This window comes from Myotis daubentonii, chromosome 4 (genome assembly GCF_963259705.1).
Source record: "Myotis daubentonii chromosome 4, mMyoDau2.1, whole genome shotgun sequence".
NCBI classification, from domain to species: Eukaryota; Metazoa; Chordata; class Mammalia; order Chiroptera; family Vespertilionidae; genus Myotis; species Myotis daubentonii.
Genome location: NC_081843.1, coordinates 3,751,671 through 3,775,381, shown reverse-complemented (window position 1 = coordinate 3,775,381; position 23,711 = coordinate 3,751,671). Strand labels below are relative to the sequence as shown.

General features: G+C 52.7%; 1 protein-coding gene across 1 annotated transcript in view; it reads left to right on the top strand.

Moving 5' to 3' along the window:
• DNAH3 (dynein axonemal heavy chain 3) overlaps positions 1-21,925 on the top strand; it is a 192,778-nt gene extending 170,853 nt beyond the window's left edge. The window contains exons 54-61 of the mRNA XM_059692029.1: positions 6,555-6,799; positions 8,276-8,392; positions 12,434-12,588; positions 13,162-13,329; positions 16,635-16,777; positions 19,049-19,253; positions 19,867-20,004; positions 21,530-21,925. Coding sequence (XP_059548012.1) covers positions 6,555-6,799; positions 8,276-8,392; positions 12,434-12,588; positions 13,162-13,329; positions 16,635-16,777; positions 19,049-19,253; positions 19,867-20,004; positions 21,530-21,883 — 1,525 coding nt within the window. The 3' untranslated portion in view covers positions 21,884-21,925. The remainder of the gene's footprint in view (positions 1-6,554; positions 6,800-8,275; positions 8,393-12,433; positions 12,589-13,161; positions 13,330-16,634; positions 16,778-19,048; positions 19,254-19,866; positions 20,005-21,529) is intronic.
• The last annotated feature ends 1,786 nt before the right edge of the window (positions 21,926-23,711 follow it).

The window sequence follows — 23,711 nt, the reverse complement described above, 5'->3', positions numbered from 1 at the left end:
AGGAAAGAGAAGGAGGACTCTCCAGAAAAGCAGCTAAGTAATACAGAGGCATGCAACATGACAGATAAAGAATTCAGAATAAGGGTCCTAGAGTGCATAAACCGGATGGAGGAAAAAATCGACAACCTCTGCAAGAAGCAAGAAGAAACAGATGAAAAAATCGATAACATATGGAAGAAGCTAGAAGAAACGGATGAAAAAATCGATAACATATGGAAGAAGCTAGAAGAAACAGATGAAAAAATCAACAACTTAAGTAAGACCCAAGAAGAAATGAAGAGTGATATAGCTGCAATGAAAAACTCCATTGAAAGTATCAACAGTAGACTAGGAGAAGCGGAGGACCGAATTAGTGAATTAGAAGACAAGGAAGCAAAACACACCCAAAATGTACTGCAATTGGAGAAAAAAATTAAAAGACTGGAGGAGAGCCTAAGGGAGCTTTGGGACAACATGAAACGAAACAACATACGAATAATAGGAGTACCAGAACAACAGAAGGATGAACAAGGATTAGAAAACCTACTTGAAGAAATAATATCAGAAAACTTTCCTGAGGTGGGGAAGAAAAAAGTCTCACAAGCCCAGAGAGTCCCAAACAAGGTGAACCCGAAAAGACCCACACCAAGACACATCATAATCACCATGGCAAATGTTCAGGACAAAGAGAGAATCTTACAGGCTGCAAGAGAGAGACGGAAAGTTACATACAAGGGATCTCCCATTAGACTGTCAAATGATTTCTCAACAGAAACACATCAGGCCAGAAAAGAATGGACTGAAATTTACAAAGTGATGCAAAGCAAAGGACTGAATCCAAGAATACTCTATCCAGCAAGGCTATCATTCAAACTTGAAGGGGAAATAAGAAGCTTCACAGACAAAAAAAGGCTAAGGGAGTTTGTCACCACCAAGCCAGCAATGCAAGGAATGCTAAAGGGACTGGTATAAAAAGAAGAAATAAAAAGCTCAGAAAGAAAACAGCCACACACACACACAAAAAGAAATGGCTACAAACAAGTACCTTTCAATAGTAACTTTAAACGTAAACGGACTAAATGCTCCAACCAAAAGACACCGAGTGGCTGAATGGATAAAAAAACATGACCCATACATCTGCTGTCTACAAGAAACCCACCTCATTAGAAGGGACTCACACAGACTGAAAGTGAAAGGATGGAAAAATATCTTTCAGGCAAATGGAAAGGAAAAGAAAGCTGGGGTAGCAATACTTATATCGGACAAAATAGACCTCAAAGTGAAGGCCTTAACAAGAGATAAGGAAGGCCACTTCATAATACTAAAGGGATCAATACAACAAGAAGATATAACCCTGGTAAACATATATGCACCCAATGTAGGAGCACCCAAATTCATAAAAAAACTCCTGGAAGATATCAAAGGAGAGATCGACAACAATACAATCATAGTAGGGGACTTTAATACACCATTGACAGCACTGGATAAGTCCTATAGACAAACAATCAGCAAAGATACAGCAATCCTAAATGACTCACTAGATCAGATGGACTTAATAGACATCTTCAGAACACTTCACCCCAAAGCCAGGGAATATACGTTCCTCTCAGGGGCTCATGGTAAATCATCAAAAAAAGACCACATATTGGGTCAAAAGCAAAGTATACCCAAATTCAAGAAGATTGAAATCATAAAAAGCATCTTCGCAGACGACGATGGCATAATACTAGAAATAAACTACAATAAAAACAACCCAAAATACTCAAACACCTGGAAGCTGAATAGCATGTTATTAAATATTGATTGGGTTACCAATGAGATCAAAGAAGAAATTAAAAACATCCTGGAAACTAATGACAATGAAAACACAACAATCCAAAACCTATGGGACACAATGAAAGCAGTCCTGAGAGGGAAGTTTATAGCTCTACAGGCCTATCTCAAAAAACAAGAAAAAATGGTAGTAAATCATCTAACTCTACAACTCAGAGAATTAGAAAGAGAGCAACAAGAAAACCCCAGAGTGAGCAGAAGGAAGGAGATAATAAAGATTAGAGCAGAAATAAATGACATAGAGACCAAAAAAACAATACAGAAAATCAATGAAACCAAGAGCTGGTTCTTTGAAAGGATAAACAAGATTGACAAACCTCTAGCCAGACTCACCAAGAAGCAGAGAGAGAGGACCCAAATAAATAAAATCAGAAACGATAGAGGCAAAATAACAACAGACCCCACAGAAATACAAATGATTGTTAAAAAAATACTATGGACAGCTCTACTCCAACAAACTAGACAACATGGAGGAAATGGACAAATTCCTAGAAAAATACAACATTCCAAAACTCAATCAGGAAGAATCTAAAAATCTCAACAGGCCAATAACTATGGAAGAAATTGAAGCAGTCATCAAAAAGCTTCCATCAAACAAAAGCCCAGGACCAGACGGCTTCACAGGGGAGTTTTACCAAACATTCAAGGAAGAACTGAAACCTATCCTCCTCAGACTACTACAAAAAATTCAAGAGGAAGGAACACTTCCAAGCTCATTCTATGAAGCCAACATCACCCTAATACCAAAACCAGGTAAAGACAACACAATGAAAGAGAATTACAGGCCAATATCCCTCATGAACATAGACGCCAAAATCCTCAACAAAATCTTAGCAAATCGGATCCAGCAGTACATCAGAAAGATCATACACCATGACCAAGTAGGATTTATCCCAGGGATGCAAGGATGGTACAATATCCGCAAATCAATAAACGTGATACATCACATAAACAAATTGAAAGAAAAAAACCACATGGTCATATCAATTGATGCAGAAAAAGCATTTGACAAAATTCAACACCCATTTTTGATAAAAACTCTCAGCAAGGTGGGAGTAGAAGGATCATACCTCAACATAATAAAAGCCATATATGACAGGCCCACAGCCAACATCATACTCAATGGACAAAAACTAACACCATTTCCCCTAAGAACAGGAACAAGACAGGGATGCCCCCTCTCACCACTCCTGTTCAACATAGTACTGGAAGTATTAGCCATTGCAATTTGGCAAGAAGAAGAAATAAAAGGCATCCAAATTGGAAAAGAGGAAGTAAAACTGTCCTTATTTGCAGACGACATGATATTATACATACAAAACCCTAGAGATTCCATCAAAAAGCTACTAGACTTAATACATGAATTTGGCAATGTAGCAGGATACAAAATTAACCCCAAGAAATCTGAGGCATTTCTATACACCAATAGTGAACTTTCAGAAAGAGAGATTATAAAAACAATCCCGTTTACCATTGCACCAAAAAAATTAAGCTACCTAGGAATAAACTTAACTAAAGAGGTAAAAGACCTCTACTCAGAAAACTACAGGACATTGAAAAAAGATATAGAGGAAGACATAAACAGATGGAAGAACATACCGTGTTCATGGATTGGTAGAATCAACATCATTAAAATGTCCATACTACCCAAAGCAATCTATAAATTCAATGCACTTCCCATTAAAATACCAACAGCATACTTCAGAGATCTAGAACGAACTCTCCAAAAATTCATCTGGAATAAAAAAAGACCCCGAATAGCTGCAGCAATCCTGAAAAAGAACAAAGTAGGTGGGATCTCAATACCAGATATCAAGTTGTATTACAAAGCCACTGTTCTCAAAACTGCCTGGTACTGGCACAAGAATAGGCATATAGATCAATGGAATAGAATAGAGACCCCAGAAATCGGCCCGAACCAATATGCTCAATTAATATTTGACAAAGGAGGCAAGAACATACAATGGAGCCAAGATAGTCTCTTCAATAAATGGTGCTGGGAAAATTGGACAGATATATGCAAGAAAATGAAACTAGACCACCAACTTACACCATACACAAAAATAAACTCAAAATGGATAAAGGACTTAAATGTACGACGGGAAACCATAAAAATTCTAGAAGAATCCAAAGGCAACAAAATCTCAGACATATGCCGAAGCAATTTCTTCACTGATACAGCTCCTAGGGCACTTGAAACTAAAGAAAAAATGAACAAATGGGACTTCATCAAAATAAAAAGCTTCTGCACAGCAAAAGAAACCATCAACAAAACAACGAGAAAACCCACTGTGTGGGAAAACATATTTGCCAATGACATATCTGATAAGGGCCTAATCTCCAAAATTTATAGGGAACTCATACAACTTAACAAAAGAAAGATAAACAATCCAATCAAAAAATGGGCAAAGGACCTAAATAGACACCTTTCAAAAGAGGACATCCAGAAAGCCAAGAGACATATGAAAACATGCTCAAAGTCACTAATCATCCGAGAGATGCAAATCAAAACAGCAATGAGGTACCATCTCACACCTGTCAGACTGGCTATCATCAACAAATCAACAAACGACAAGTGCTGGAGAGGATGTGGAGAAAAAGGAACACTTGTGCACTGCTGGTGGGAATGCAGACTGGTGCAGCCATTATGGAAGACAGTATGGAGTTTCCTTAAAAAACTGAAAATGGAACTCCCATTTGACCCTGTGATCCCACTTCTAGGAATATATCCCAAGAAACCAGAAACACCAATCAGAAAGGATATATGCACCCCTATGTTCATAGCAGCACAATTCACCATAGCTAAGATCTGGAAACAGCCTAAGTGCCCATCAGTAGATGAATGGATTAGAAAAATGTGGTACATCTACACGATTGAATACTATGCTGCTGTAAAAAGGAAGGAACTCTTACCATTTGCAACGGCATGGATGGAACTGGAGAGCATTATGCTAAGTGAAATAAGCCAGTCAATAAAGGAAAAATACCACATGATCTCACTCATTCATGGACAATAGAGACCATTATAAACTTTTGAACAATAATAGATACAGAGGCAGAGCTGCCTCAAACAGATTGTCAGACTGCAGCGGGAAGGCTGGGGAGGGTTGGGGGGCAGGAGGTAGGGGGGTAAGAGATCAACTAAAGGACTTGTATGCATGCATATAAGCATAACCAATGGACATAAGACACTGGGGGATAGGGGAGGCTAGGGGACTGTCTAGGGCAGGGGGATAAAATGGATACATATGTAATACCCTTTGTAATACTTTAAGCAATAAAAAAAAATGAAAAATAAATAAAAAATAAAAAAAATAAAAAAGTTAAAAAAAAATAAAATAAAATAAAAGAAAACCCTACATTTTTAAAAGTGGGCAATTACTTCAAAAATATGTTGCGGCATCGGGTTGGTTTTCTGGGCCTGAACTAGATGTCAGCCATCTGCAGACTAAGGTCAGGCCTCAAGCCAGCAGCGATAGCCTCTGCCCAGCTCCCAGCGCCGGGCCTGGACCCACAGGGCCGGGCCTCCTCCCGACCTCCTCGCCTGTGCGGACGCCCAGCTGCGTCCGGTGTTCCTAACGGCCTTCCGTCACCAGATTCGCCTGTGGTGACCGCTCTAAAGTCTAGCAAAGCAAACAAACAAAAACCTGCAAAATGAAACAGAACAGGCTGCCATGGAGCTCAGGTAGGAAACACAGGCGAAGGAAAGCCTAGACGCCAGTGCGCCGAAGTGTTAACTCGCTGAGTTGAAGTTACCGTCTTTTTGCTTCTACGTACATTTGCATATGTTCCCGTCTGTGGGCACAGGAAGAAGCCTGCCATACCTTCAGGGCCTGTTCCAAACGCCGCCTCCGTGACTGCGGTCAGCAAGCTTTCTCTGTAAAGGGCCAGATCGTGAATATGTCAGACTGTGAGGCCGCGTGGTCTCTGTTGCAACTACAGTGGGGCCTTAACTTACGAGTTTAATTCGTTGGAGACGGAGCTCGTTAAGGAGCTCGTTAAGGAGCTCATTAACTCAAATTACTCTGTCAACTCAATGCAAAAAATCAGCCGAGAGACAACTGGTATCTCAAAAACCTCGTTAGTCCTTAGTCGGGACACTCATAAGTCAAGGCCCCACTGTAGTCAGCTGCAGGAAAGCAGCCGCAAGTCATATGTAAATGAAGGGGCAGAGCCAGGGCCCAGCACTGTGCTTACAAAAGCAGGCCCTGCTGGACTCTGCTCCTGGCTGGGCCCATTGCAGACTTCTCTCCGCAATAGAAACCTCCTGTTCCCGTGGGGACAACATGGGGTCTTGGTTCAGTAATGCATTTACTGTGGCATCAGTTTGCTTGCCTTTTCTCCCCGCCTGCCCCGTTTCCTCTCTAACAGCAAGGCTGCGAGGAGCTGGGAGCTGGGAGTGGCTCACTTCAGCCTCCCTGGGTGCGGGCTTTAGCTCGGCCAGTCCAGCAGGGCGGACGGGGCCTGGACGGCGGGAGCCCGGTCACCTCTCAGTTCAGCCACCTCTAGGGGGTGTGCACGTGAAACACCCACTCGGCCTCTCCACGCTCCCAGTTCCTCTCTGGTCGGAGGAGTCGCAACCCCCCACAGAGGGCCTGGGAGGCAAAGCACGGGAAGGGGCACGTTGGTTCTTAGCCTGGCGGCGCCGGGCGGTGCTCAGTGGATGGTGGCTGATATCTGTTACTGGTTTTTCCACTGAAGTTACTGCGCTGCTCTAAGTAGTCGGGTCGCTGTCCCTCCAGACTCTGGCTGACCAGCTACCCCTCCGAGAAGTTCCCAGTCAGCATCCTGCAGAACGGGATCAAAATGACCAACGAGCCTCCCAAAGGGCTGCGGGCCAACCTCCTGCGCTCCTACCTCAACGACCCCATCTCCGACCCCGTCTTCTTCCAAAGCTGCACGAAGGCCGAGATGTGGCAGAAGCTGCTGTTCGGCCTCTGCTTCTTCCACGCCATCGTGCAGGAGCGGCGGAACTTCGGGCCGCTCGGTACGGGAGGGCCCCGGGCAGGGCGGGGCGGGCGGGCGGGCGGGCACGGGCTCTGCCCGGAGGGACGCGGGGAGACGCGGGAGACTGTGCGCCACACAGCCTTCGGGGCACACGTGTACTGAACAGGACTTGTTGGTTATCTGAAATGATAACTTTACCGAGGGCCCTGTACTTGTATTTAATAAACCTGGCAACCCCAGAACCAGGTCAGTGTCGATGCCAGGAAAAGAGGTGCTGCTGAAGTCACGGGACGGTGAGAGAATCGGGCTTGAGCTGTGTATGCGCCCACCTGGGGCACGGTGGCCATTGTCCACAAAGCGCCACCAGGTAGTGTATAGCATGACATGGAAAGAAATACGCTGGGACATGTTTGTCTGTGCTTCTCGAAAAAATAAAGGTGATGTTTTCACTAACGCACCCAGCCATGCCTCAGTTCACTAGATGTGACGGGTTCCCGTGAGAGCCGAGCAGCGCACGCTGACAGGCTCCTGGCCATCGGCGGCCGCTGCAGCTGATCTGCTCCACAGCCTGGACGTGACCCTGCAGGGCCCTCAGCTCGTGCTCCTTAACCAGGAGGCAGCTGTGTCTAGGGTCCTCTGAGCTCCTCTTCCTTTCCCTGCACACCCGCCCGGCTGCACACGCGCCCTGGCCCTGCACTGAGCGGCCGGGACGGGCAGCCCAGGGCCCGCCGCGGACTCTGCCTTCGCAGCCGCGGTCTCCCGCGCCCCACCATGCGGGTCTCCCAAAGTCTGGGCACCTCCTTGGCTCGCAGCCAATGGCCGGGTGTGCCTGAGCATGAGTTACTACTCTGCCGTTCTATCATTTTTTAAAATATATTTTATTGATTTTTTACAGAGAGGAAGGGAGAGAGAGAGTTAGAAACATCGATGGGAGAGAAACATCGATCAGCTGCCTCCTGCACACTCCCTACTGGGGATGTGCCCGCAACCAAGGTACATGCCCTTGCCCGGAATTGAACCTGGGACCTCTCAGTCCGCAGGCCGACGCTCTATCCACTGAGCCAAACCGGTCAGGGCCGTTTTATCATTTTTATTTTGAGTGTGAATGTTCAGGAGATGAAGTGACTCGGCTGAGCCCAGGCCCCATCGACCTGCTGTCTTACACCAAGCTCTGCTCGCACTCAGGCTGCTGGTGCGGCCCCGGGCATTTCTCAGCAAACCCAGGGCCGCCAGTTCCTGCGGGGATGGAGCCCGAAGCTGGCTGGGCTCGAGGCCCAGGGCGCTGCCCGCTGCCCCTGCTGTCCAGGAGCCCTGTGCCTCCACTGTGTCCAGCCGCTGTTCCTCGGGCCCCGCCACAGGCGCGGGCACCTTCCTCTGCGAAGGGGCGGCCACCCGGAATTGGGTTTTAGGACGGACGCCTCCTCGGCTCAGGGGCCGCAGCCACAATCCCTGTCGAGGCTGGCGGCCTCGAGCTCTGTCTGGCCCACGCGCTGAGCCCTCCGCCCGCCCCACGCAGGTTGGAACATCCCTTACGAGTTCAACGAGTCGGACCTGAGGATCAGCGTGCGGCAGGTCCAGATGTTCCTGAACGACTACAAGGACGTGCCGTTCGACGCTCTGACCTACCTGACAGGTATTCCTGCGCGCAGGGGGCTCTGCAGCCACGTCCGCTCCTGCTCCGCCGCCATCCCCAGCCGGACTCGCTCAGGCTTCCCCTCCGCAGACGGAGCCACACCAACGCTGTCACCAGGCCAGATACTGTCTTAAAAAAGAAAGAAATTAAGATATTAATTCCTACCCTCAAATGGTTCACAGGGAGAAAAATATTTTTTAATGACAATACGGTGATAAGTTCAACGAGAGAAACACGTGTAAAGTAGGAAGACAGCCCAGTGAGTAGCCTCAGGCTGGGGCAGGAGATGATCATGGAAAACCTCCTGATGGCACAAAGATGGGTTTTGAGGGATGACTAGGAGTTTTATAAGTGGAAGAAGAAGGGGTAGAGCCATGGGATGGGGATGAGGAGAGAGGTTCCCTGCAAAGGGACCTGAGGTGGCAACCTGCCGTTGTGGGGAAGCAATCCAGTCAGCATGGCCGATCCATCCACAGCCTGGTCAGTCGCCTGCTGTCTGTGATGGAGGATGGAGGTGTAGAAGCCTTGGCTTTATCCTCAAGGGTAAAACAGGGATGCGCTCAGTGAATGGAACGCCGTGGTCAGGGGCCACAGTGCAGCCCCGTGAGAGACGAGGCACCCTGCAGACCACACTCCCATCTCTTCATCCCAGAGCTAAGGGCTGTCCGGCTCCTCTCCCCAGGCCTGGGGCAGGGACTTTGTAGACACTGTCGGTGTACTAATGACCAAACCTGCAGAGCAATCTTTTCTAGTCCTCACTGGAGGATATGTTTTTATTGACTTTTAGAGGGAGATGGAGGGGAGGCAGAGGGAGAGGGGAAAAGGAGAGGGAGAGGGTATGGGGGAGAGGAAGAGAGAGGGAGAGGGAGAAGGAGAAGGGGAGGGAGGAGAGAGAGGAAGAGGGAGAAGGGGAGGGGAGAGGAGAGGGAGACAGAGGGAGGGGGGAAGGGGGAGAAGGAGAGGGGAAGGAGGAGGGGAATGCGAGGGAAGGGGGAGGTAGAAGGGGAGGGGAGAGGAGAGGGAGACAGAGGGAGAGGGGGGAAAGTGAGAGAGGGAGGGACAGGGGAAGGGGAGGGAGAGGGAGAAAGAGAGACACACGTAACTGGCTGTCTCCCATGTGCACCCCCGCCAGGGGTTAGTGCTCTCATGAGAAATGGAACCCACGCCGTTTTGGTGTACGGACAACGCCCCAACCAACTGAGCCACCAGCCTGGGCTGTAGAGTTTTTGTAAGAATTTATTTGAGCCAAACAGAGGGCACGCCTGGGAGCAAGACCTGGACAGACTGAGAAAATGCTCCCAGCATCATGGTTTGGGGCTGTGACTGTGCTCATGGAATTAGGAGGCTGTGTGGAGGAGAAGGGAGCAAGGCGGTCAGTGACAGGACAGTCAGGCTCCGCTGTCCTGAGGGGGTGCACTTGAGTAGGCATTTCAAAGGCATTGCCCTGGGCGGGGCCTGCTTAGGACAAAGGTCAGCAGTCAGGGGCCTGGGAGTGACACCCACCATGGCCCGCCCAGCTGGGATTTGTGAGCCCATCTCCTGGGTGGTGGCTTTCCACGGAGCCTCTCTGTCCACAGCAGAGCAGTGCACTGGGTCTCCTGGCAATCTGTGCGCCATGAGTGACCCATTTCACAGCTGATGAGACTGAGGCTTGAGAGCAGAGGGGATTTTGACCCCCGGGGGCCTGTGGCAATGTCTGCAGACACTGGGTTGTCACAGCTCAGTGGGAGTGCACCAGGGCGGGCCAGGCTGTGCTAGACATCCCAGGACGCACAGGGCGGCCCCCAGAGCAGGACTCCCCAGCCCACATGCTAGTGGTGCCGAGGCCGAGAAGTCCTGCTCTCCGTGATAAAGTTCAGTTGCAGAAGGTCACACAGACCTTCACTCAGCACAGTGTCCGACACAAAGCCCAAGGGACGCACGGCGTCAGGCCCGTGGAAGCTGGTTTGTGGGAGGGTCTTCTCCAGAAGCACGGGCGCCTCTGCAGACGGCAGGACCAGGAGGGACTGAGTGCCCAGCTGCCCTGCGGCTCAGTCAGCACTGCCACTCCCCCCGCCCCACGGGCCCGGGGACTAGTTAGGCTGGCATAACAAACAGTCCCCACATCTCAAGGGTGTCTGGCATCAAAGGCCCGTATCTCGCCCGCTCTACATGTCCAGCGTGAACTGGGAAAGTGACTGCTCGTTGTAATTATGTCAGCGCACAGTTGGCAAAGGCTCCACCAACTTACTCAAACAATATGTTTTTACTGATTTTAGAGAGAGGGGTTAGGGAGAGAGAGAGAAACATCAGTGAGAGAGAAACAACTGCCTCCTGAGCCAAACAGACCAGCCGCCTCCTGCACGCCCCCTACTGGAGATTGAGCCCGAAACACTGGCATGTGCCCTGACTGGGAATCGAACCAGTGACTTCTTGGTGCATGGGTGGGTGCTCAACCACTGAGCCACCCGGGCCGGGCTCCACCAACTTTTGATGCCACCATCTCAACATACACTTGTGTGGTCAGTGCCACAGGCTAGCGCTAAAGAGCTCGTCCCAGGAATTAAATGCATAGGAACGGCGCCTGCCCCACCCACGGCCCAGGATAGCGTAACCTTCCTACGTGCCTGGAGGGAAGAACAGATGCGGGTAATCCTGAGGCCTTGGGAGAGGCGTGCAGTCAGCTCCCGGAGCCCCAGCCCCGCCTGCCGCAGGAGCCGCGAGGCCTGAGGCAGGAGATGCGGCCCAGCCTGGTCCCGGAGCCTCGCTCCTGCCTCAGAGAGCAGAGCAGTGGCCAGAAGGAAGTCACTGTCCCTCATGCACGCAAGACTATAGCCTCAGGACCAGCCCCTGAGAAAAGCTAGCCGCAGGGGGGTGGCCACAGGACTCCGCAGGTCTCTGCAGGAGACGCCCTTCACCTGCTGCCCCGGGGACAAACTGCGCTCCCTTTAGCACTGCAGCCAGGAGCTGTCACAAACCTCTTCACAGCGTCCCAGCCCCCAATGTCCAGTCTAAACTGTGCTGAGGCCTGAGACGTCAACAGTGTCTCCGGGTGCATCGCCATGGGGGCGCCCCTTAGTCCCTCCCCCTCCCTCGACACGCACCGGGATCCCCCTCCAACTCTGGACCAAGAAAAACTGAGGCCTCTGCTCCCAACTTGGGTCGTACTTCCTATTTCTTGTCTGTAGACCGTCCTCTTTCTGGAATGGTTCAGACTGGAAATGAGCCGACCCTTCTGGAGAGTCCTGCACACGTGCACACATACACACACACACACGCATGCACGCACGCGCACACACTTCTCTTGCAGGCTAGTGTGTTGTCCACAACTTCCAAATGCCACATCCAGGTGGTGCCACATCCCATGGGTCTGGGCCAGCTGGAAGCTGTGTCCGGGGTTGGCAAGGGGCCCTGGATGCCCCTGGTTCTTGTAGAAATCTGAGCACAGACACCTGAGTCTCAGAGGGTGATGTTATGATGGGGGTGGGGACGTCATCTCCCAAAGCAGTCGCGACAGGATAGGCTCAGCCCCCGGGACTGTGTGTGGCAGTTGTGACCACGTGAAGGGCTCCTGCGCTGCGCTTGCTGCTCAGTGCTCCCGGCGCCATTCACCCAGCCTGTGCCCTGGGCTCGCTGGTGTCAGCGAGCAGGCTGCTCTTAGTGGCAGAGGCTGGAACCCAGATCAGCTGGAGCGGGAACCCAGGACTGCCCATGCCAAAGCTCTTGACTGGAACCACATTGCTATAATGTCTGCCACATGTATGTACACACAAACACACGCGTGCACACACACGTGGAAGGTGCCTAAATGCTGCTCGTTGGTGGTTGCAGCGCTTGGCTTTCGGTTTAGCTGTTTGCCATCTGCTAGTAACGTGGTGGCCTGGGTTCTTTTTAGAGCAGCCACAACAGCAAACAGGTCTGCTCTCATCCCAGGCTGAGCGCAGCTCCAGCAGCCCATGTCCCCGCAGGCTCCTGGCTCAAAGAATCCTCTGCTTTAGGCTAGTAACCGAGCTCAGGGCGCCCGTCCCGGGGCTCAGCCTCCCCCTCTGCGGTTGTCTCCAGGGGAGTGCAACTATGGAGGCAGAGTGACCGACGACAAAGACAGGCGTCTCCTGCTGTCCCTGCTGTCCACCTTCTACTGCAAGGACATCGAGCAGGACCACTACTACGTCGCCCCCGGAGACATTTACTACATCCCCCCCCACGGCTCCTACCAGGTGAGGCCTGGGGGGAGGCCAGCGAGGGCCCAGGGGCCGCCTTGAGCCTCCTGATTTGGGTCCCTAAGCTATTTCCAATATTCCAAGAGCCCAGGAGAGAGAGAGTGTTATTGATAATGAACACTGAGTCTTTGGAGACCAGGTCTCTCAAAATAGGAGGGTTTCCTGGGGGAGGAGGGATATTAAGGGGAAGCTTGGCAGCGAACAGCCTGGAAGTTGCTACTTGGAAAGAAAGGTTCAGCAGGTGGTGAAAGGGGAGGGGCCAAAACTGGACCGAAGGAGCGAGGGAAACCAGCCGTCTGGAGGGAGGACGGAAAGGGGCGTCTCTCACTGCGCCCCGCTGCGCGCCCGGCCTGTCCTTCGATGAGGGAGTGAGGCTCCGGGACCCCCACGGAGCCTGACAGATCGGGGCGGATCCAAGCCCCGTTCTGTCAGGCTCCAAAGCCTGGGCACAGGGACAAGCTTGGGGTGTGTCCCCGCACAGGCGTCTGCCCGGGCTGGTCTGACCCAGCCCTGGTGACCTGTGGGGCCCCAGGAACCCACATGTGTGTCACCTGAAGCTTTTCTTCCCAGTCCTACATCGAGTACCTCAGGAACCTTCCCATCATAGCCCACCCAGGGGTGTTCGGCCTCCACGAGAACGCTGACATCACCAAGGACAACCAGGAGACCAACCAGCTGTTTCAGGGGGTGCTGCTGACGCTCCCCAGACAGGCGGGCGCAAGCGGCAAGTCCCCTCAGGTAACCCGGCTTGAGTTCAATTTCCCAGGCGGGTTTCCATCTGGGGCACAGGACTGAGAGAGATGAGCAAGGAGACAGAAACATGGAGGCCTGGCAGCCCTGGCAGGGGGCACAGCCTGGCAGTGGGCACAGCCTGGCAGGGGGCATAGCCTGGCAGGGGGCACAGCCTGGCAGGGGACACAGCCTGGCAGTGGGGTACAGCCTGGCAGGGAACACAGCCTGGCAGTGGGGTACAGCCTGGGAAGGGACACAGCCTGACAGGGGGCACAGCCTGGCAGTGGGGTACAGCCTGGGAAGGGACACAGCCTGACAGGGGGCACAGCCTGGCAGTGGGGTACAGCCTGGCAGGGGGTACACCTGGCAGTGGGGTCCAGCCTGATAGGGGACACAGCCTGGCAGTGGGGTACAGCCTGACAGGGGACACAGCCTGGCAGTGGGGTACAGCCTGGCAGTGGGGCACAGCCTGGCAGGAGGTACAGCCTGGCAGGGGATACACCTGGCAGTGGGGTACAGCCTGGCAGGGGGTACACCTGGCAGTGGGGTCCAGCCTGATAGGGGACACAGCCTGGCAGTGGGGTACAGCCTGACAGGGGACACAGCCTGGCAGTGGGGTACAGCCTGGCAGTGGGGCACAGCCTGACAGGGGACACAGCCTGGCAGGGGGCACAGCCTGGCAGTGGGGTACAGCCTGGCAGTGGGGCACAGCCTGGCAGGGGACACAGTCTGGCAGTGGGGCACAGCCTGGCAGGGGGTACAGCCTGGCAGGGGACACAGCCTGGCAGTGGGGTACAGCCTGGCAGGGGACACAGCCTGGCAGTGGGGTACAGCCTGACAGGGGACACAGCCTGGCAGTGGGGTACAGCCTGGCAGTGGGGTACAGCCTGACAGGGGGCACAGCCTGGCAGTGGGGTACAGCCTGGGAAGGGACACAGCCTGACAGGGGGCACAGCCTGGCAGTGGGGTACAGCCTGGGAAGGGACACAGCCTGGCAGGGAACACAGCCTGGCAGTGGGGTACAGCCTGGGAAGGGACACAGCCTGGCAGGGGGCACAGCCTGGCAGTGGGCACAGCCTGGCAGGGGGCATAGCCTGGCAGGGGGCACAGCCTCGCAGGGGACACAGCCTGGCAGTGGGGTACAGCCTGGCAGGGAACACAGCCTGGCAGTGGGGTACAGCCTGGGAAGGGACACAGCCTGACAGGGAACACAGCCTGGCAGTGGGGTACAGCCTGGGAAGGGACACAGCCTGGCAGGGGGCACAGCCTGGCAGTGGGGTACAGCCTGGCAGGGGGCATAGCCTGGCAGGGGGCACAGCCTGGCAGGGGACACAGCCTGGCAGTGGGGTACAGCCTGGCAGGGAACACAGCCTGGCAGTGGGGTACAGCCTGGGAAGGGACACAGCCTGACAGGGGGCACAGCCTGGCAGTGGGGTACAGCCTGGGAAGGGACACAGCCTGGCAGGGGGCACAGCCTGGCATTGGGGTACAGCCTGGCAGTGGGGCACAGCCTGGCAGGAGGTACAGCCTGGCAGGGGGTACACCTGGCAGTGGGGTACAGCCTGGCAGGGGGTACACCTGGCAGTGGGATCCAGCCTGATAGGGGACACAGCCTGGCAGTGGGGTACAGCCTGACAGGGGACACAGCCTGGCAGTGGGGCACAGCCTGACAGGGGACACAGCCTGGCAGGGGGCACAGCCTGGCAGGGGGCACAGCCTGGCAGTGGGGTACAGCCTGGCAGTGGGGCACAGCCTGGCAGGGGACACAGCCTGGCAGTGGGGCACAGCCTGGCAGGGGGTACAGCCTGGCAGGGGACACAGCCTGGCAGTGGGGTACAGCCTGGCAGGGGACACAGCCTGGCAGTGGGGTACAGCCTGGCAGTGGGGTACAGCCTGACAGGGGGCACAGCCTGGCAGTGGGGTACAGCCTGGCAGGGGGCACAGCCTGGCAGGTGGTACAGCCTGGCATTAGGGTACAGCCTGGCAGTGGGGCACAGCCTGGCAGTGGGTACAGCCTGGCTGGGGGCACAGCTTGGCAGGGGGCACAGCCTGGCAGTGGGGCACAGCTTGGCAGGGGGCACAGCCTGGCAGTGGGGCACAGCCTGGCAGTGGAGTATAGCCTGGCAGGGATCACAGTGTGTCCGACGTCAGCTATGAAATTGTAGGAGTCATTGCTAGACCCCCATAGATCTATACTCCCTTTACATAACATTTAAAATCCAACTCTATGTGCCTGAAAAGCATTTATTTCTAAACCTCACACCCGCACCATGAATGGCACCCACCCCATTTTGGGAAAGTCCTGGCAGCCAGTAGACAGCACAGGAAGCTATGCAGACGCAGCTTCTTTCCAGACACGCTGCTGGTGAGTGCCCAGCGGCGCCCGCAACTCGCCTGGAGGGAATGAGGAGAGGAGGTGGTGACCCAAAGGAGCGCGACTGTCTCACATGGGCTCCAACTGGAAGCACCTGGGCCCATCCTGGGGGCCTCTCATGGTCAGATCGCCATCCTCAACCTACAGACGGGGCGATGCGAACCTGGGCCAGGGAGTGACCTGCCTGAGGCGCCCATAGACTCAGAGGCAGAGCCAGAACCAGGCCACCAGGCCCTGATGCCCGCCTCCCTCTCTCCCCGCCTGCCCCTCCCTTCACCACCAGCGGAGCTCAGTGGTGGATTCTGCGTGTTTGGCTCCTTGATTGGTTCATCTGGGAGAAGTGGGAATCGCTGAGGGTCACAGCCTGGTTGCAGCATCTCCATTTCGGAGTGGGAGCTCTGGGCACAGTGGGAAGAGGAGGAGTGTGTTCCCAGCCTTAGCCCTGCTCCTCCTCGCTCCTGGCTCCTCGGGCCTCACCCTCCCTGGTTGGCAAGGCCCACTGCTCTGGCTGCTCTTGTTCCCGCTGAGGCCTGGCTGCTGCCTTCCCCGGAGTCTCTGTCACTGGCCCTACTCGAGGCCCGTTCGTATCAGGAGGGGGTCCTGGGAGCCCCAGGGGAGAGCTGTGGGAGCCTCACCCAGGACACGCGCAGCGGGGTTCTCAGGGTCAGGGCTGCCCCAGGCTTCCCGCTCTCTGGCTCCCTCCAGGAATGAGAATAGGGCGCTCTTTGCTCAGCTCTTTACTTTCTGGGCCAAGGGTGACGTCTTCCCCAAAGTTGGTGTGGGGGTCCTCCCCCAGCCACCCCAACCCCTTCCACCTGGAGGAACATCACAGGAGGTCCAACAGATGTGTTTACAAAGACCAAGGTCGACGCTTCAGGTTTACCAGACAAGTCCCGGCCTCGGCCTGTTTCTTATTCCCTCTCCTCTGCCCTTTAAGGAAGTGATTGAGGAGCTGACCCAGGACATACTCGGCAAACTCCCCAAGGACTTTAACCTGGAAGTCGTCATAAAGCTGTACCCTGTGGTCTATGAGGAGTCCATGAACACCGTCCTGAGGCAGGAGCTCATCAGGTTCAACAGGTGGGCCGGGCGGGCTCATCGGGGTCCCAGGGGTGGCGGGGGGCAGGGGGGGGGCACATTGGCAGCAGTGGAGGTGGACGCTTGTTAAGGGGCTGCTGTGCAGAGGCAGTGGCTCGTCCCACCATAGTGAGGGCTGGAGAGAGGACCACACCAACAAGTACTGCCCAGGATTAACTCATTCCTCCATTCATTCCCCCTCTCTCATTCACTCATTCACTCACTCACTCATTCATTTGATATCTGCAAAGTCAGGTGTCAGGTTAAAACCAATACCAAGCACAAGTAGAAGCAATCATTGCGGCCACTTTCGTTGCGCCCTTGGTGCCAGGTACGGCTCCAAGCACCACACATACGTTTGCAACCACCTCAGAGCAGTCGTTTGAAATATGTAGTTAGTAGTCCCTCTGCCACCGTTTATAGGTGGGAAAACTGAGACCCAGACGGGTTAAGTAACTAGTGCAAGGTCACACAGCCACTCAGCGGAAGAGCTGAATTCGCACCCAGGCTGTCTGATTCCAGAGCCTGTGCACTTAGCCATTCAGGGTAAATGGAGCAAGGGGAGGGGAGACGTTCGTCCCACAGGCTCTCCCGAGAGGCAGGGAAGGGGTGATGGATTGGCATGGGCTCTCTCCTCACTTCTCCGGTGCTATCTAATCTAAGCACTGAGCTCTGGGATTATCTTGATTGATTTATAGTCGAAACTGAAAGGTTCCCAAAGACCGTCCAGGCCAGATGAGGGGACACCTCACTGCTGCCTCCAAGGTTTTAGTGCTGCAGACGCCATGTGCTGCTGCCTCCGTTCGCCTCATTGGTCCTTGCTCAGCTTTCGGGCAGCTGTGACTGAAGGACGAGGGAACTAGAAGGATGTCATCTAAGAATTTCTTGGCTCCAGCAGCCTCAGGGTTCCTCTCTGGAGTCAATAAGCAGTTGGCTATTTGGGGGAGCCCAGCGAAGTCTGGGGTGCGAGCCAGGCTGTGGCACGGCTATGGTGAGTCAGGTAACTTGGCACCAGGGGCTGTAGTCCTCATACGATCAAACACCAGACCTGGTGGCCTCCATCCCCTGCTGAGACCACGGGCTCATCCTTGGGGTGGCAGGGTTTGACAGCCTTTGCCACTCGCTGTGGTCAGACAAGCCAACAAGGTAACAGTAGCCTTATTTTCCGATGATGGTCAGGACGGTCACACAGGACAGTACTCGAGCCCCCCTCCTCACTGCCGCTGGGCCTTCACCCAGTGGCCCGAGAAGCCCCGAAGGACTTGGTGACAGTCCAGCTTCCAATTCAGAGAAGCCAGTGTTGTCTCCTGGCAAATGTCCTCTCCGCGGCACTGGGACCTCGGAGCTGGCAGAGCCCCCACTCGCAGGAACAGAAGAAAGACCTTTGCAAGCAGGTGGCCAGGTGTCACGGCTCAGGCCTGTGGGACGGTGCCCTGACTCCTCAGCTCAGCAAGTGCACGGAATGCCTGACCCTTCCGTTTCCTTAATGCAAACATCTCGTGGTTACCCCGCCACAATCCCTTTCTTGCATTGGGCCATTCTCGTGTCCATTTGGCTGGGATTTCATAACTCTTTAGAGATGACTGCTCTCTCTGGGGCAGGTTCTTTGGCGCTGAGGTGCATTTCCTTGGCTGTGGCGAGGCCCTTGTCACAAGGCCAGAGAGAGACAGGCGGAGGCAGCATCTCCCAGGCTGCCCTTCAGTTGCCTTTTCTTAGGTGCGCTTCATAGTCTATTAAAAAGAACAGCTTGGGTTGAAATGGCAATTTAGATCAAAACCCTTAAAATTACATTACCCTTTGACCTAAAATTTTTACTTTTAGTGAGCAAATCATTATTTATTTGCACAGGAATTGATATAGATAGATATTCCTAGCAATGTTGTTTGCAGGGACAGCAATGTAGAAATAATAAGTTTCAGCAATTGGGGAATAGTTAAATAAAATGGAACACCTTACAGTCATTACAAAGGATAAATATCATGAATTGGGAAAAAGATCCCTATATGCTAAGAGAGAAAAACAGATTACAAAAAAGTAATCTAGTACAATTACTTTAAAATTGTTTACATACAGAAAAACCTGGAAAGATTTATGTACATCAGGTTACTTTCAGTGGTGAGACAGTTGGGTGATTTAATTTTTCTCAGCTCTAGACGTTTTCTGCCGTGAACATACACTAATTGTCTGACGTTTTAAAGGGAAAGTGAGGGAGCCAGGAGTCCGAGGCCTGGGGAAGGAGACCCGGCGGGGCTGAGCGCGCCTTTGTCCTCACAGGTTGACCAAAGTGATCCGGAAGAGCCTCATCAGCCTGGTCCGTGCCATCAAAGGGCAGGTCCTGATGTCCTCGGAGCTGGAGGACGTCTTCAACAGCATGCTCATCGGCAAAGTGCCGGCCATGTGGATGGCCAAGTCCTACCCGTCGCTGAAGCCGCTGGGCGGCTATGTGGCCGACTTGCTGGCCCGCCTGACCTTCTTCCAGGTGCCTGGAAGGCGGGGTCCCGGGCGCCCGGCATGCACACTCAGGTGGCCAGGACATGTGGAAAGGACAGGCTAGGAGCGGTGGGAGGAGAGGCAGCCGCGCAGCCACCTGGATTCACTCCTGCCGGGAACAGTCTCCCCAGAGTGGAGGCGGAGTCAGAGTTCTTGGGAAGGTGGTAGCCTGTGGAGGCAAGCATAGGAACTATTATAAATGTCACAAACTGGTGGCTCATGGACCAGATTTGGCTATATATTTGGTTTGGCTCCTGGCAATTTAAAATTCTTGAGTTAGCCTGTAAACATTGGATTATTAGACATAAAAAGCCAGATATTTGTCCTACAGAACCAGGGGGACTGGGCCAGTGGCTGCATGGCCACCCGGCTACAGGGACAGGCTGTGCTCAGCCCAGACCCAGCTTGCCCCTGCGTGTCTCTTCAAGCAGAAGTGTGTTTCTTTGTGCCTTCATTTGAGTGGGGGAACATCAGCTAGGCTGGAAGGCCGCCTGTGTCAAGGAAAGGAGAAAAAGCGTATTTCTGAACGGGACCCATTTGCAGTGCCTGCCTCACGCTGTCTTGGCCTTTGTGTGGACTGAGTTTTGTTTCTGTGGCCCCAGGACTGGATCTCCAGCGGGCCCCCTGTGGTCTTTTGGATCTCCGGGTTCTACTTCACGCAGTCGTTTCTGACGGGGGTCTCCCAGAACTATGCCCGGAAGTACACCATCCCCATCGACCACATTGGGTTTGAGTTTGAGGTAGGAGCTTCGGCCGGGCGCTTGGGGTCAGCCAGGGGCAGTGCTTCCCGTTTCCTTACTGGTCTGAACGTTCCATGTGCGGGCACAAGTGCTTCTGGGATGTACGAATGAAATACTTAGCATGAACTAAAGTACTTCCAAAGTTATTCCGCCAGAACCAGGGGGTTCCCAAGGCCATGCATCTGTTTATATAAAAGGGATCTATCTTTTCAAAGGAAAAATCTGCCACCTTTATGCCAAGAAAAGTGAAAGCACTCTCCCATGCTGTCTACTTAACGTGGCGGCTCCTCATTTGGAGATGATCATGGACTTGGGTAGTCCCTTGCTTGGGGTAAAGTTAAAGGAATTGTCAATGGCGGAGCACCAGCCTGTCACACTCTCTGGAGAGAAGGGAGCAGAGGGACTGGTGGATTGTAGAATTTTAAACTCTGTGGAAAGATTGATTGAGATCATCTAATCCAGACTTCACACACTGGTTGTCCTAGGTCTCAACTTAGTTTGTGAATAAACTTAACTCTGAAGACCATGTTAATCCAAAATTAATGCAGTAAAAATAGTAACTGGGATAAACATTAGGAAAATATATAAAATCACATTTTTTGATGTTGAAATGATTGTATACCTAGAAATTCTAAGAGACCCTAAAATCATATATATAAGAATAGGAGAATTTGTAAGGTGACTGGTTAAATATACAAAAATCAATATCCTTTCCTACTCGAGCGATAAGTACTCAGAAGTAGAAATGGGATAAGCATTCCATTGACAATAACAAAACGATTAGAATTTGGGTGATTTTAGAATGGAGCTTATGCTCTGTGATTCACCCTAACCCACCACTCCCTGTTCTCCTACCTGAACCATTTGTTGCGTTTACTGGAAGGAATTAGAGTTTTCTACCTCGGAGTCTCATGGTGGTGGATGCCCTGGCCACGTACTCGGTTAGGGCGTTGTCCCAATACACCAAGTTGCAGGTTCAGTCCCGGTCAGGGGACATGCAGGAATCAATCAATGAGTGCACAGATAAGTGGAACAACAAAAATTGATGTTTCTCTCTCTCTCCCTTCCCGTCTCTCTCTAAAATCAATAAAAATAAATTGCGGTGAACTAGAGCTGGCTCATACCAAGTCCCCAAAGCCAGATGGAACTGATTGTTAAGTAGGTGGTAGCCTGAACGTGGCCATGGTGGGAGTCTGTAGACCACAGAAATTGACCCAAACTACAAGCCACGGCTCTCTCTCTCCCCCACAGAACTGTTCTGACCTACTCTCACTCCATAGGCCCCGGCTCAGAGAGGGTCACAGCTAGTGCCACGAAGGTGGCCTCTGACTCCTAATTTGGTGCCTTCCCTACGCCTGCCACATAGAAGGGTGCAGGCCCGCGGACGGCAGACAGGCATTTCATCACAGAGGCGGGCGTCCTGGGAGGGGCATCCTGGGAGGGGCAGGCTGGGACAGGCAGACATCGCAGCCAGGCTGCACTTTTCCAAATGGCAGGTCCCGGCACTCACAGTCCTCTCTTCCAGGTGACCACACAAGAAGCCGCCATGGAGAGTAGCCCGGCAGATGGGGCCTACATTAAAGGGCTCTTCCTGGAAGGCGCTCGCTGGGACAGGAGCACGCAGCAGATCGAGGAGTCTCTCCCCAAAATCCTCTACGACCCACTGCCCATCATTTGGCTGAAGCCCGGGAAAAGCGCAGCGTTTCTGCACCAGGACATATACGAGTGTCCAGTCTATAAAACAAGCGCCCGGAGGGGCATCCTGTCCACCACGGGCCACTCTACCAACTACGTCCTCTCCATCGAACTGCCCACGGACAGGCCCCAGAAGCACTGGATAAACCGCGGGGTGGCCTCCCTGTGCCAGCTGGATAACTGAGGCATCTGTCTTGACACAGAAATAAAGGGCACTCATTCTTCACTGCCGCCTGGCGGCCCTTTCGTGAGGGGCTTGGCGTGATGGAGGTGATGAGGGTGACGTTACGCTGACATCACACTTGCTGTGAGCCAGCTATAGAGCAGCCCTATCAAGTAGGTATGACTATCACCCTCATTTAGGGCTACAGAAACCATGCTACAAGGGAGGTTAGTAACATCCCCCGAACCAGACAGCCTGTGGGGGTGCTGATCTTGCCAGGAGCGATGGAGACAGGAGGGGCAGGTATCCTGCTCAAGGTAGGGAGATGAATGGCTTTTTTTTTTTTTTCAAGAAACACTTTTTCCAAGGTGGAAAAGAACGTCAGAATGGCTAGAGAGCTGGAGCTGTCTTACTGTTCCAAGTGAGATTGTTAGTTCTGTGAGGTGGAATCCATGAACCTTGCACTGGTCAGGTAAGCCACACTGCAAGTGCAAGGCACTGAGGGGGTTGCTAGGAAACAACTGCATTTTAATTAGTTGTCTAGCTCCCCCTTCAGCAACAAAAGCTGTGGAGGCAGGGACTGGCCATTTCATTCCTCAGGGGTCAAGGGACAGAATGTTTCTGTATAATGGATTGCATTTTTATATAACTTAAACATTTCCTCCATTTTGAAAAGAAAGATTGCCGCGAGCTTCTTGGGACCAACATGGCCGTGAACATCTCTCCGTGGAAGAGCAGCCTGTTCTTCAGAAGCTGGTGCCTTGGAGCGCAGCACCCGGGCAGAGGTGGCCAGGGGTCATCCCGGCCAGACACGTCAGCCTGCCTCCCAATGGCTCAGCAGGTGACAGCAGACAAACCTTGTCACCAAGCTACTCTTTGCTCTTTAAAAATCTAGTGTTGGTAGTTTCCATGTGAGTGTTGGAAGGACATTTCATTGAGAGAAGGGATATAGGAAGATAGGTTCTGCCTTTAAAAGACCAAAGCATGGAGATCGTATTGTCTTGGAGAGAAAATGAAAAAAAGAAAATGCATCTTTGTAAAGAAGACGAGGCATATAACATTCACTTTTAGGTAGATTCTTGGCTCACAGAAGAAACCCCGAGGCTAGTTAGCAATTAGGGGGCTTCCACCTGGGAGGAGGCTGGGTGGGAAAGGTGGTCTACAGAGCAAGACAAACACTGCAGTCACCCTGAGTTACTGACTGCGATGGAGCCAGGAAGCCGTGGTCGCTTGATCTCTAAGCACAGGTCACCATTTCATTGGCTGGTGGAGCACACAGGCCGTGTTGAATGAAAGGTACTTAAACATTAGAAGCACTTCCAGGCAGGGAGATGCTTCCACAGAGACGAGATGGAAGGGGAGTGACTGGTGGGACAGCAGATTCATGACTCCCAGTCCAAGCAAGGCTGGGTGCGCACTCACTGAATGGCCCACACACCTGCCAGCACAGTTAAGTTTCTCTTCCACAAAGGCCTGGAGCTGCAATTGTTACATCGGCACACGCTGCTACACCCAGGCAGTATTAAACAGGGCAATGCTGTATTCTATAGAGTTAGAGTTCTATCCATTTTCACTGCCAAACCTTGCAGGACTTACCCGGAGCATAGAAAACGACACCACTGCTCCCAGGAGCCTCGGATAGGGTGCCCATTTTGAATGAGAGGATCTGTGTGACAAGGGAACCCTAAATCTAGGTGTGGGCAGGAATTACCAACTGCTGCTTCTGTGGGCCCTCACACACACGCAAGCGTAAGTCCTTCGTTCCACCCTCTCCTTGTTCCATTTCTGTTTAGACATAGCTTGAAAGCCAGCTTTGCCCTTGCACATTCTAATTATGTTAAGGCAAAAT